Raw genomic sequence first — 14,173 nt, forward strand, 5'->3', positions numbered from 1 at the left:
ATACAAAGAGTATAACCACTTTTTATCATTTACTTTATTTACTCAAATAATTGCTAACTATACTAAAGCACTCAATATGATGACTGTACCCCTCTTTCAGCCTATCTACTCTTGACAACGAATTACACATTGATTTCTACCCACCAATTTCTTTCCATTTTCTTGTATGACATAATCATTGTGACTAGTTGAAAATTTTAGGGCTAGATGGTGTTTTCCAGTGTAACGTTCAGTGTAATTTGATTCATCCTGCTTTTTCACAGTTTCGCTATGCTCTTTTTGAATACACAATTCCAAAAACCAGAATTGTTTCTCCACGAGAAAGTGAAATTGTTTTTTGATGAGAAAGTAATAATTTGGTTACTCTTAAATTTTATAGCTGAATGTTACTTAATGGCAGAAAATTATATAACTTTACTACTTTTTCATCAGCCTTCCCACACTCACTAACATAAGATTAGCAATATCTTTTAAAAAGTGACCCATATGAAGTATTTAACTTTGACTCCCAAATTCTACTTTCACTGCCAAAAGAAAATGACTGGATAAGAGCACAGAGATAAATGTGCAACATGTGTGTTGCAGTACTGTTTAAACCAATGAAAAACTGTACATTATGTAAATTCCCATTAGCATGGGGTATAAAAATTGTGTAGAAAAAAGTTTAAAAATAGCTAATGTACTTCAATTCTACTTTTGTAAAAAATTTTATATAAATATAGAAAACACAGAAAGCTATACACCACCATTAACAATGGTTACATTAAAGGGGAGTACAGACTACAATAAATATTTTCTTCTTTATTCTTTTATTTCCTGAACTTTTGGCAATAAACATGTTATTTTTATAAACAATAAAATCAATAAAATAAATGGACCTACTGTATGAATAGTAATATTCCAGTCAGAAAATCGTGAATTTTATGAAGTATCTAGTTAGGACTGTTTGTCATGGATGGAAAATTCCCACAAAAAAGAACAAAACCAGAAAGATAACACTATTTAAAACAGTAAAAGGTGGTGATGGGGAAATGACATCTGCTCTGTGCATTATACTTTTATATAATTATCAAAAGAAAAACAAAATTATTATTCAACTGTGCACAGTTAAGTCAAGAACTACATTATCTGTTGTTTTTTTTATTCAATGAACGATTTCAGTAGATACCTCACTTAAGTGTTAACTCAGGTTCATGTGGAAATTATTGAATAGGAATGAAGCTGGCTGAGTAATTCTGAGCCTATGTGTAACATTTTCCTTAATAACAGGTAGGTTTTAGCTATATCAGTCCCATCCCAGTACTTGTATACATATAAACAGCAACCAGACAACATGCCTCTCATGCAAATAATCCTTTTTTCCTTAGTCCTTTCTCAAGCTCCCTGACTTGGATCATTTCTTCATTACTTTCTATCTTTTCTACTGCATATTATTCTTAACAACTGTCCCCATTTATTGGGTTGTACCACGTTTTATTCAAGGGCAAATATGGAATGGTCTTAGAGCTCCAGGAAAAATAATTCTCAGCTCTGGTTCTGTGATACTTTCACATATCTTCGAACGTATAATGAAGTGTAATGAACTATTGAAATAAATTTATTTCTCTTTAACTGTTATTGAGATATTTATGGTTGACAGATTATAGGGGGACATGAGTAGATGGTATGATGAAATGAGGCAGGTATACAGGTTACAACTTCAAGAAATTTGGGAGCCCCGTGTTCGGAGCTAAATGTAACAGTACATACACGTCAAAATAGGTAAAATATATCAATGCGTGTTAATCATTTTTCAAGATTAGTTTTCCATTTCATCATTTGACTTTCTGGCTATGATTTTAAAGTATTAAGTGTGATAGACCTGAATTAAAAGCCATGTGAAGATACAACAGTAATATGAAAAATGATTGTAAAGTATTCTTTACATTGGGTGCAATGAAAGTCTTTCTGTACAAGGAGATACAGGGAGCTTTGAAAGAAGGAAGAAGGGAGGCTAATGGGATCCTAACATAGGAAGGAATTAAATAAGGTACAAAACTTTAAGAGATAATGGGTTTGGGATACATATGAAGAAAAACATTTTAATAATCAAAGACATCCAAAAAGGAATTGGCTGACTTGTGGAAAAGTGAACTCAACACCAAAAGAGACATTGAAATATTCTTGCACAGGCTAAAGGATTAGACTTCCAAAACCACAATACATTACAACTCTAATACGCAGAATGGGTAGGAAAGTGCAAATAGATGACAACAGATGAGCTTTAGTAAAAGGATGTGGTCCTGGCACATCTCTGATTACTTGTCCTCCATCTTTTCTTCCTCCTTACAACCAATAAATGCAGGTATTTCCTCTAGGCTAAGTGTTCTACCCCTAATATTTCATGCTGTCTTCTTACAATAATTTCTTCTCTTCCCAGAGCTTCCACTAACAACTTGCTGCATGAATCCCAAATCTTTCTAACCATCCCTGCTCCCTATCAAGAACTCGTGACATATTTCCAACAGTTCAGTTCATCCATACTAATAGCTACTGAATAATCAAGCACCAGTAATTCACTAAGCTAGATTCTTCCTACCTATATTACATTCCTTTTACTTATATTTTCATTCTTATGACAGCCCTAGGAAGTAAACAATTAAACCCATTTTACATGTGAAGAAACTGAAGCAAAAAGAGATTAAGTTTTCTTGGCCAAGATTACAAACATAGTAGTAGTGGTAGTTCAAACGAATGCAACACTTTAAAAACCAAACTTAGCTCCCTGTTCTCATTCAACAGCAATAACAGAAAGTTCCCTATCATCCTCTCAAGTTTTGAGTATGGAGTCACCTTTGACAGTTCCCCCTCTTTTTAATCCACATGTATCCTAAAGAATAGATTCTAGCAATTAATACTTCCTCTCACTGCCTTACTTCTGGCTTGGATACCTGACTGTTAGACTTAAAACAGAGTCCTACCGGCTCTTTCTACTCTGATCTTTTGCAGCTCCAAAATACTGCTACAGTATAGAAGTGTTCTTCCCCTCAAAACCTTTGAAAAGCTCTCCAAAGGCCTAACTAAAGAATCAATTCCTCAAATAGGTCCTTTGCCAATATGGCCATAGCTGTCTCATATTATTTTTCTTTAATGTGGTTCTGAAACTTCAGAATGTGTTAGAATCTCCTGGAAACCCCAGAGTTTTTGATCCAGTAGGTCTGAGGTGGGGCCCTAGAATTTACATTTTTTTTCCACAAGTTCCCAAATGATGCTGAGGCTACAGGTCTGGGAACCACATTTTAAGAACAGCTATACTAGACAACGACTGTCTTGAAGGCAGTGACTTGCTCATGTCTAGAATATTTTATTATGTTTTTAAGATTATTATAACTTATAGAATCACTAAGTATTTATTGTGTGCCATGTACTATGGATAGAATGGTACTTGCAGTGCAACCTGTGACTCATTAAAAAGCATAATGGGGCTTCCCTGGTGGTGCAGTGGTTGAGAGTCCGCCTGCTGATGTAGGGGACACGGGTTTGTGCCCCGGTCCCAGAAGATCCCACGTGCTGCAGAGCGGCTGGGCCCGTGAGCCATGGCCGCTGAGCCTGCGCGTCCGGAGCCTGTGCTCCGCAACGGGAGAGGCCACAATGGTGAGAGGCCCGCGTATCACAAAAAAAAAAAAAGAAAAAAAAAGCATAATGAACAGGCAAGAGATGAGCAGGTCAATGAACATTTACAATAAATTAAGAGAAGTACGTCAATAGAATGGATACAGGGTGAAATGGAAGCCTCCCAAAGGGGCATCTAACCCATTCTTGAGGGTTCAGGGAAGGTTTCCTATTAGTCTAAGCTGAATTTCTTAGGAATTGGACACGTGAAGGTGATCTGGAGGTTGAGGGAGTGAAGAAAGCCGTGAGACAAGGTAAAACCAGTTTGAGCAACTTTCGGTAGTTCAGTATGGGTGGAAGAGTTGGTGAAGTTAGTATTATGTTCCCCTCGAACACTGTGCTTTTCTCCCTAGCTATATCCTTGCAAAAGCGTTCTTCCTTCTACTTGCAATTTTTCTCCCACCTATAAAATCTTACGTATCCATAATGGCACTTATTAAATGCAGTACCATCATAAAGCCTCTTACAGCTAGAACCTTATTTTCCTCATGTGATCTCATGGTACACTGTTTGTACCTCTCCAGTGGCATTTTTTTCATGCACTGCCTCTTATTAAAGTTACCTATTTTTCCTTACCCCCCGCCTCCAACTACCCTCACAAAACTTTTTGAGGGCTTTTTTTTTTTAGGATAAAAACTGAGTCTTATTTGTCTGGATATACCTGCAATCAATGCCTTACAAATGGCAGAGACTTAATCAGTATTTGTTGATAATTCAACTAGTGAAACGATATGGTGACATGAGAATGTAAATGTTTCAGAGACAATAAAGTGCCTTAAAACTCCAAAGGGAGTTCAGTTTTGTATGTAAAACCAAGATGTTTTAAATTTTTCTCTAAATGTAATATACTTGATACTAAAGCTATAATAGACATTGTTTCCCTCAAATTACCAAATAAACTTTCTTATAAATGAACATTTGAAAAAAAAACAGTATTTATATCCTGGATACTTCAGACCTAAAGTCATAGTGATTTATGACAAGGAATATAACCGTGGATATAGTTGCTATTTGTCATAGAAAGATTCTGCTTTATTATTATATAAACACGGTTAGGAAAGTTTTCTTCTAGAAAAATATTTTGTAGTGGTTGTACATAGTCCAAGTTTCTCTTTCTCAATATTTTAACAGAATATTTCATTCACATTAAGTTCATGGATTGGAATGAACCTTTAAAAACCCACTTATACATCTTACACAAAATATGCCTTATTATTAAAGATGACCTGCTTTTCACATACGCCGAACTACTAATATTATCTTCCTGATTATCCAGGTAGCAAAAGTCAATGTCCCTAAACAATGGCAAGTCTTACTAGTTAAATGTAATCCCCAACCTGGACATTGAAATGCATTTTATATACAACACAAATAGGATTAAAATTGTCCAAGAAAGTTTTTAAGGTATCCCAAGAGTTAAAAGCCAGAGGCTCTGCTTTCTTGTAGATGGGGCTTGTAATTGCTTTGATCAGGCTGAAGAGGATACCAGGGGTTCTTGGGTTAACACAACATAAGTGGGCAGGTCCTTGGACAATGGGTTGCTCAGATTAGATGCACAAAAGACTTTGGGGTTGGTGCTGAAGAGGTGACACTATTCCTTTCCTCTTTGTACATAGAGGGAAGAAGTTGTCTCTGACCCCTTTAGGACTTTCTCTAGCCTGTCTGATTTCGAAACAATAGCTGGTGAATTATTTGACCAACATATGAAAAGAATCTCTACTCTATGGCCCCAAGTAGGCAAAGTTAAAAAACAAAGGTAAGAATGTAAGTCTATCAATTTAGACCTTTACCTTTGTCACAACTGTATTTGGAGTTACAAGAAAACATCTCTACACATACAAGCAGGAAGATAGGACATTCTTAAAAGATTTTCAAAGTTATTATCCTTCAGAAGACAAAGTAACAGATTCATTCATTAACAATTACACACGCTCCTGTGTATACACTGGCTCTTACTAACAGTTTGTAATGTATAAATGATACCTCTTCACAAAGGAAATTTCAGAGACTTGAAGTGTGCCTATATGAATGTCTGATGATATGTCACACTATACCCAAACGTTCTTCTCTTTTTAAAAGCACTGAAGAGACTTAATTCAATATACAACCCATCACCCTGAGACTAATGACACTGTTTTTGCCAAATTTTTTGGTGCTGAGATATTTATCATAGTGCTCTGTTCCCCTGCATTACTAAAACATTTCAGAAGTAATGAATTTTGATACACAATATCTTTCAAAGATCCTAGAACTACTAAATTTGAGTACCAATCTACAAACTTCACCTTCACCTAAATTTATTTTTTTCACATAATACTAGTGATAAAGTCTTACAATATTAAACTATAGTATATTTGGAGATATCCTAATTTTGCTCTTCCACAATCATTCATTTACTGAATAGAAACAGAGAATTACCTACGGTTCAAATATAAAGAAATATAAGCTGAAAGGTATGCATTTGGTTAAGTAACTAAATGCAAAAAAAAAGTGACCTTAAATTCCAACATGGAGTAATTTAAATAGGTATTTCAGAGTATTCAGAAATGACCCAAGGTGTTATCTATTTTAAATAAAACCTTAGTACTGATATTTTTTACAAACATGATTAGAAGAGATAATCTTGGGAGAACATGAAAGGAACAAACATTCGAAAAGAAGGAATATGGGAATTAAAACGTTTTATTTTCATTAGAGGAAAAACTCCACAATTTTATGTCTTTATTCACTGAGCCACTCTTCACCTCACAGTCTCCTTAACTTTAAAAGGCACTTATCCAGTGAAATAAGACTGCATACATCAAAGCATTTGTTTTTTATGTGGCTTAATTTTACTGTAAAAGTTGGACCGTGTTGAGCTGCTCACAATTTGAATTTACACATATGTTTTGGTAGTTAATATTTTCATGTGCGTTTCACAGACAGTCACATATATAATGTGTGTGTGTGTGTGTCTGTGTCTGTGTGTTATATTTAAAGAGAAAGCATAGAGAACACAGTTTCTCACTTCTGAAGATGGACAGGGAGTCCAAGAGAGAAAGCCAACTTGGAGACTACAAGAAGCTAGTACTTTGTTTCTCACCTATTGTACACCATCTTCCAGGAGTCTTTCTCCGTAACCAAGAAGTTCTGAGGGTTAAATCAGAATTTCTTGATTGGCTCATGAGAAAGTTCAGGGGAGGAAGAAAATAAGAATCATAATTTTTTCCATTAAGTTCTATAAATCACCCACAATGTTTTCACCAAAGGTGATACATTTCCATATCCTATTACTTGCATTATCTCCTGTTACCTAACACTTATATTAACTGCAGCCTTTGTATTACTGGTATCTCTGCTTCTGTGGCAAGCTGATTTAAAAACTATGGGTATAGCTTAGCATCTTGAACCTACCGCTCTCTCCCCCTTCTTCCAGCTCAGTACACTATTTGGTAATATTTTGGCCTCTGAAGGCCAAAAGTTTATTTGGGGGGCTTCATGGTTTACATTTGTATATGCTATAGAAAACTAAATTGAAGCCCATTTTATTTTTATTTCATTATCATTCATGGTATTCTTTAACTTCTCCAAAACATAAAATTGAGTGACTCTGCTAGGGAGACATGGAGAAGGAAGACAATCACATCACAGTGAAAGATTGTGGGGATGAATCTTTGGTCATATCACAGAACCTCATTCCCCCCAAAATCAGTAAGCTATTTTAAAAGAACCACAATAATACAGGTTTTTAACTAAAATTTGTATAAAGATATTTGCATAGGTTAAATTTTAACACCATTTTGTATTTGCATATATATGGAAATTATTACATTTCAGCCATTCCTTCCTATGTTTCATTTCTGTTCTCCTTGCAAAGACATTGGAGATACGTGTATTTTAAAATAAAGAGTCTTAGTCACCAAAGCTAAGGGATGAAACAAAGCATTGTTATCTAAAAATCTACAGATCCTATTTATAAGAATTCTGAGAAGAATAAAAGAAAGTCTATACTTATGAAAAAATTCAGCTTAAATTTAATTTAGGAATCCAAACGAAAAACATAATTAAAAGGAACCAAAGCCCTAGTATTCAAAAAGTAACATGTTTAAAAATCTACAGCTTTTCTATGAATAAGTTTTATAATGTTATTTACTGGTAGACATTTAACAGATATGTGTATTTGAAAATACTAGCAAATATTGCAATAGATGACTATATTTATCAAAACAAAACCAAAGAATGTGTATATATGCATTTATAAAGCTAAATAAACAGCATTCTACATCTTTATTAATAAAAAGTTTTAGTTTAAGAACTTCCATAATGGTTATATATACTTTCACTGTAGAAGTTATCTTTAGAAATCATTTTATCAGAAATGCAACAACTCAGACAAAAAAGGTAACTCAGTGTCAGCTCTAAATGGGGCCACAGTGAACTCTCTTTGCCATTTGTCTCAATTTTAAATTCCCCTTATTGCCCAGTATTAGAGTAATAAGATGAAAGGGAATGTGAAAGTGATCAGTGGTTACATTACCTAAAATTTCAGCCACCAAGCTGATCAGAATATTAATTTAGTGGATGAAACATATTTAAATCCTAGGGCTAAATAACCTGAAAAGAATGTGAGACTTTTTAATTATCTCTTGAATTTCCTATTTTATGATGTTCTAATGTGTTTCCCTTTCATGCAATAATTTTTTATCTTCATTAGGCAGTTAACTGTTATCTACTAATGGCCCACCCCTACTACAGACAGAAAGTAAATCAGGGAATTGTGACTGGCCAACTTTTGCCTTTCTGACAGATGTAGGAAAAGGGACATAGTTATTGACACTGATATGCAAATGAGTTGCACACTTAATAAGCCAGAGCTGGTAAGAACATCAGCCAACAGATACATTTGAAACATACAAAATAATCACTTAATATGGAAACCTTCTAAAATTCCATGTAAAATAACTAAACCATATTAACTGTACGTTGACACTGAAAGATGTTTCTAATAATAAAAATAAATTAGCGTTAATCATGTTTAAAACCAATTAGTCTTTTCCTGGTGAAGCTAGTAAGAACTGCATAAATAAGAAAGAAATCAGGATGCAGAGATCTGCAGAAAAAATAAAGTGGTTCACAGGAAGTTACCAATATTAAGGTATCATACAACTTATCTCCTTTATATAAAGACTTAAGATAATTTTAGTTTGATGACAGAAAAATCATAAAATATTATATTGGATAATAAAGTAATGAACTGATTTCTCTAGGGAAAATAAAATATATAACATATCAATATGTGGCAATTCAAAACCAGTTTCCACACATCTCATCAAATCCATGATATTCAAGGTAAAATAAAAGAAAAAAATCTACCACCATCTCATAAATGACATACTACATAAGGTAGAACCTGAAATAAAATATTACTATGAGTAACTGAAAACTATGATGCATTATTTCTTTCAATTTTTGTTGTGTCTCTTCGTGATATTTCTCCCTTCCAAAAGAAAACAATTCATGTGCTCTGTTTTAGAATACCAATTTCTTAGAATCCTAACAGAGTTATTTTAGGATATTATCATAACCATTTATTAAGCAATATGTTAAACACAATGCTAACATATTTAATCTCTGCATTCCAGCAACATCTTGTGTTTACAGGAATAAGAAAGGAGGTGCACCGCAAATACTGCCATTTGAGGTCTCAGTTTTCAATATTTTGGTTATAAGGAATTATAAGATAAATACTTTCTCTTTTGAGAAAGGAGAACAGAAGAAAATAGGCAAGAATTTAAAAAAAACGTGAAAGAGGTGAAGAATGGAGGAGAAATAGTCAAGTGAGAAGAGATGAGGATGGTAAAGGAAAGAAGAAGAAAACTGAATTAGAAGAAAAACCTAAAAAAATAAAGACAACAATTAAACAAATTAAAAGAGAGAGAGAAAAAGCACATCAGTGTTAGCCAATACTGTGGTACTGATTCCACTCAATGAGCCACTCCTTCCTTCCTGCTGAAGTCCAGGGGCAGGGCGGTAGGGTGAGAGGGAGGGAAAGGGAGAGCTGGGTTTTAATGGTTCACCACACTCTCCATCCATTCTGATTACATTGGTTTCCCTTTCAAACAATACTTGCCTGTTGTTCTGGGGTTGAAGGAACAAGAGGGTGAAGAAAGAGTAAAAAATGAGAGACTAGAGTGAGAATAAGAGAGAATAAGGGAGATGCCATTGAGAGTTACATAAATGAAGTTAGAATGACCTTTTGAGATAACTCAATAGTCCTTTAACTTGTTCCCTTCTCCCCACCCCCTCTGCCATCACCTGCATTCTTGTTCAGCAACCATGTACCTACCATTTGGGGGTAACAAAACACACTAGTTTACAGTGTTCATCTTCCATCTCTCACTGATCAATGTCTAACACCCTATTTGTTGTAGTCTATATTCTTCTTGACTATCCCAACCCAGTTATTTCCCAGTAGGATTTATAGCCCCATCTATTGAACCATTTCTTGCCATAATGTAGTCACCAGGCTCCAGAAGACCTTCCAAAATAATAGTGAATATGTTTTAGTATATACACAAAATAAAAGGAAAGATTTCCAAATGCTGGATTCAACCATCACATACCCCACTCTTTTCAACTGATATTCCTAAGAAGAAAATATCTGTTTTTAGTATGGATAGAATCTTTATAACACTTACACACCAAAAACAGCATTGACATGAAATTTTAACAGATTCATTAGGAATATGCCCAGATAGATTTAATAACTATAAGTAGTCTCATCAGCTAAAAAAAAAAAAAGTGTTAAAAGTGCATCATGAGGGCAGAGCTGTTGGTTCAAACTATGCCGAGGTATCTCCCAGAGAGGAATGTAGTGGCAGATGAAGTGGAAAAAATCTTGGGAGATTCCAGCAGCCTTTGAGGAGTTGGATCTTCACTGGCAGGGAAGACATGCAATAGGACTCAGTCTGCTTTGCTTGGATGTTCATGATTTTTTCTTCTTCCTACCTGGCAGCCACAGTTTCTCAGCCACAGAAGTAGGTTGATTAGAAAAGCTTAAAAGCCACTTATAATAAAGAATATAGCAACGTGAAAAAGGACATAAGACTTCCAGTTTCATTTCAAATAAGAAAATGTACTTTTTAAAAAAATGAGCAAACTAGAAACACACAAACACACACATCTAATTGGACATCTTGAAGATATACCATACTAGCAATTTCAAAAAATAGTATTTGAATTCATCTGTGATTATTTAACTTTCTCAGACTCTTAGGGAAAAATTTCACATTGCTTTTTTAGGTATTTTATAATAAGAAAAGTTATCAAATTTTATATTGTACATTACTACCTGTAGCAGTAGGAAATTTTAGAATTACAGAAAACTACTAACTGGGCTAATAACATTCAAAATATAAAACTGAACATTACTCTTTTCATTATTGAATCTAAATTGGTATAGAATAATATTGGCAAAATCTCACTATCCTGGTCAGTTAATTACTGGATTAAAATATCATTAAATATGTATTTCAAATGTATTAGGCCATACTTTAATGTAATTATTATATCATAACCAACCCCTAATGTCCCTGGTTATGAACACAAGGACAGAAGGGGTAATTGCAGACTGCAAATAACTTATACTTGTTTCAGCTAATTTAACAACCTAGCAAACCTTTTGTAGTAATAAAACTCAGATAATGTCCATTTCCCCACCTCTGTATATTGTCTGGTAAGAAGTTAAAAGCACTGCACAGACCACAATGCAGGCAATAGCAAGAAAAAGAGGACAGAGTAGGGTGCATTTAACGAAAGGTACCATTCTTGCACAACTATGCCTCTACTTGAACACAAAAAAGACAATCTGGTAATTGATCACATTATTAAGGAAGGCTACTTTCATGGATTTCAACATAATTTCCTGACAGAGAATGTCTCTATTATCATCCAAAATCAATTTGTAGGTTGTAGTAGCAGTCTGTCAAGGAACTGGGCTCCAATTGGCCCAACTGTTGTAGTAGGTAAAAAAGGGAGGAAGGGAGGTTGGAAAGTTAGTTTCTGTTGAACTCCTAATGTGTGCCTGGCATTGTGTTTTACATATCTTGTCTATCTGAAGGAAAGGAGTGAGTGAAGAAGTGGCAGTCAAGTGAAATTTCAACCCCACTTCTAATTTCAGTTCAGCTGAACCTACCCCAGTTACGTAAATTCTCACTTCCTCTCTTCTTCTCTACCCCTGGCTCCACGTAATCTCTCCCTGAATCCTGGGGTTTACCTACAGGATTATTAGAATTCCTCCCCTTTTGTTTGATAATTTTATAATTTGACTTTGGGGAGGGAGTATAATAAAACTGAAGTAAGAGCATGGGCCTTGTAGTCAGTGAGCTTTGAGCTGTGGGTGGGTTAAATAATCATTCAATCTCCACTTACACCTTCTTCATAGGATTATTGTGAGGAGTAAATGCCATAAAATATGTAAACTACTTAACATGATGCTTGGCACACTGTAAGAACACAGTAAGTGCTGGCTATGGTTATTATTATTAAAAAGATAAAGTTAAATAGTTACCATGACTCACTTAAAACCGTAAGTCAGTTTCAGAGCAAAAACTGAAAGCAAGTTCTCCCAACCATCATTCTGTGCAGTTTTTAATATTTTAGAATATTCCTGTGATGCAAAGATGTGTTGACACATTCTCACAGTATATGAATATCACCAATCCATAGAGATTTTATTAGTTCACTTGAAGTCTTTTAAAGACTTTCATATACAATAGACATGAGAATCTTTGCTCCACAAAGAGTATCATTTTAACAATTTTTCATTAGAGACTGATCTCTATCCTCTTAGAATTGACCAATTGGAAATAGGCCCAACTATCCAACAGATGTCGTATTTGTTAAGGTCACACTGTAGAAATGGAGGCAGCATGAACATTAGAAGAAGCAGCTGCTTTATCCCACTGCCCCAAATCCTCATCCTAGGGGACAAGAAACTTTACTCAAGACAATCGCTTTGTATAGTTTCTAGTAATGAGAACTTATCATCAAAACTGTCATAGTGTAGACAGGCTCTGTCGATTACCAATAGTCTCCATTAATTAGTATTAGCTAACAATAATTAGTATTAACTTTACACCCACACATTTAATTTTCCAAACTTTCATTAACTTTTATTCACTTAGATAACGAACTCATTGAAGAAACATCAGAACTTTAATTATCAGTGTTCAGGAGCCTCTCCAAAATATGACAAACTTCTCAGTTTATTCAAAACCAAAATTGAAATAGCGTCTGCCTTAATATCAGAATCACTGAGAAAGATCAGACTTTTCACATGAGTCTTCTTACCCCCAAAATACAGCCTTTCTTCTATGACTAGAACATGCAAAACCAAATTTAGTTTAAAGGTACAACAGGAAATAATTACTCACTCTGAAGAGTTAGTGAGCCATAAGCAGAATATTTACCAGGAAAAAAAAACCACTTTCTTTTAAAATGAGGATTATTAATCAATAATCAGATTATTTAAATTTTAACTTCATTTTTAAAAAAACTTTATACTTTATTTTGGCAGAGATAGATCAACTGAGACAGAAAATAGTCCAAAATGAAAATCAGATGATGTTCATTTTCTCAATCTAAGATTAAGAAAAATTGCCCTTGGAAATCTACCATAGGCACAGAATGCCACTGTCATTCTTAGCTAGAAAGGGAGTTGTGAGGTTCATAGAGCAAAAAAATTTTATGAACTTATTTAGTTAAGTGCCAATAGTTTTAAAACTTAAACTATAGTCCTCTTTTGGGAAATGAAAAGCCAATTCAGCTATTCCAATTTAAAATTTTAAAACTGACATTAAAATAAACCAATCTGCCAGACACTTTAATGAACAAATCAATGTTAAAGTAGATGAATGAATGTGTGCTGTTACAAAACATATCTACTAGGTAATTTGATAATTTATAAAATGAAGCTTAAAAGTTATATCAAGAAAAGGTTGAATTTGTATGCACTGTCACTTTAATTTCTATTCCAAAATGATCACCCCAGTTCATAGGGTAATATTATCCTGCACCTGTCCATATAGAAATGTACATCTAAACTCAGCCACCACCAATATTTCCTCATGTTCGTTTAAAACTATGCCTTACATTTCTTCGGATAATTAAGAAAAATAGTCAGTTATTTTTTAAAAGGCTATTCAATTATTCTGTACACAAACAGGCCTTTCATTCCACTGGTATTCTTTCAAAGCTTTAGGCAATCTTTATATTAGTGCCTCCCACTGACTTGTAAGGTAATTATACATACCACAGTCTGATGATTAACTTGAATCACTTCATCACCAGCATGGATCTTCTTGCACCGATCTGCAGGTGACTAAATTTAACATAAAGGAAATGATAAAGAGCATAAATTTTATCAGTCATTTCTCCTCTATGGAAACACTACAGTAAGTTCACCCTTTTAAATTAGATCAAGAGTTAATTATAATCTTCAAGAAAATAAACTAGCAAAAATGGTTACTAATATTTGATATAC

General features: G+C 34.2%; 1 protein-coding gene across 4 annotated transcripts in view; it reads right to left on the reverse strand.

The window, feature by feature from the left end:
* The window catches only part of CNKSR2 (connector enhancer of kinase suppressor of Ras 2), a 255,645-nt gene that overhangs the window by 119,461 nt on the left and 122,011 nt on the right, over positions 1-14,173 (reverse strand). For all 4 annotated transcript variants that reach the window (XM_024739455.1, XM_024739454.1, XM_024739453.1 and 1 more), the window contains exon 8: positions 13,943-14,011. In XM_024739455.1, coding sequence (XP_024595223.1) covers positions 13,943-14,011 — 69 coding nt within the window. The remainder of the gene's footprint in view (positions 1-13,942; positions 14,012-14,173) is intronic.

Source organism: Neophocaena asiaeorientalis, unplaced genomic scaffold, assembly GCF_003031525.2.
Source record: "Neophocaena asiaeorientalis asiaeorientalis breed wild unplaced genomic scaffold, Neophocaena_asiaeorientalis_V1.1 scaffold194, whole genome shotgun sequence".
Taxonomy (NCBI): Eukaryota; Metazoa; Chordata; class Mammalia; order Artiodactyla; family Phocoenidae; genus Neophocaena; species Neophocaena asiaeorientalis.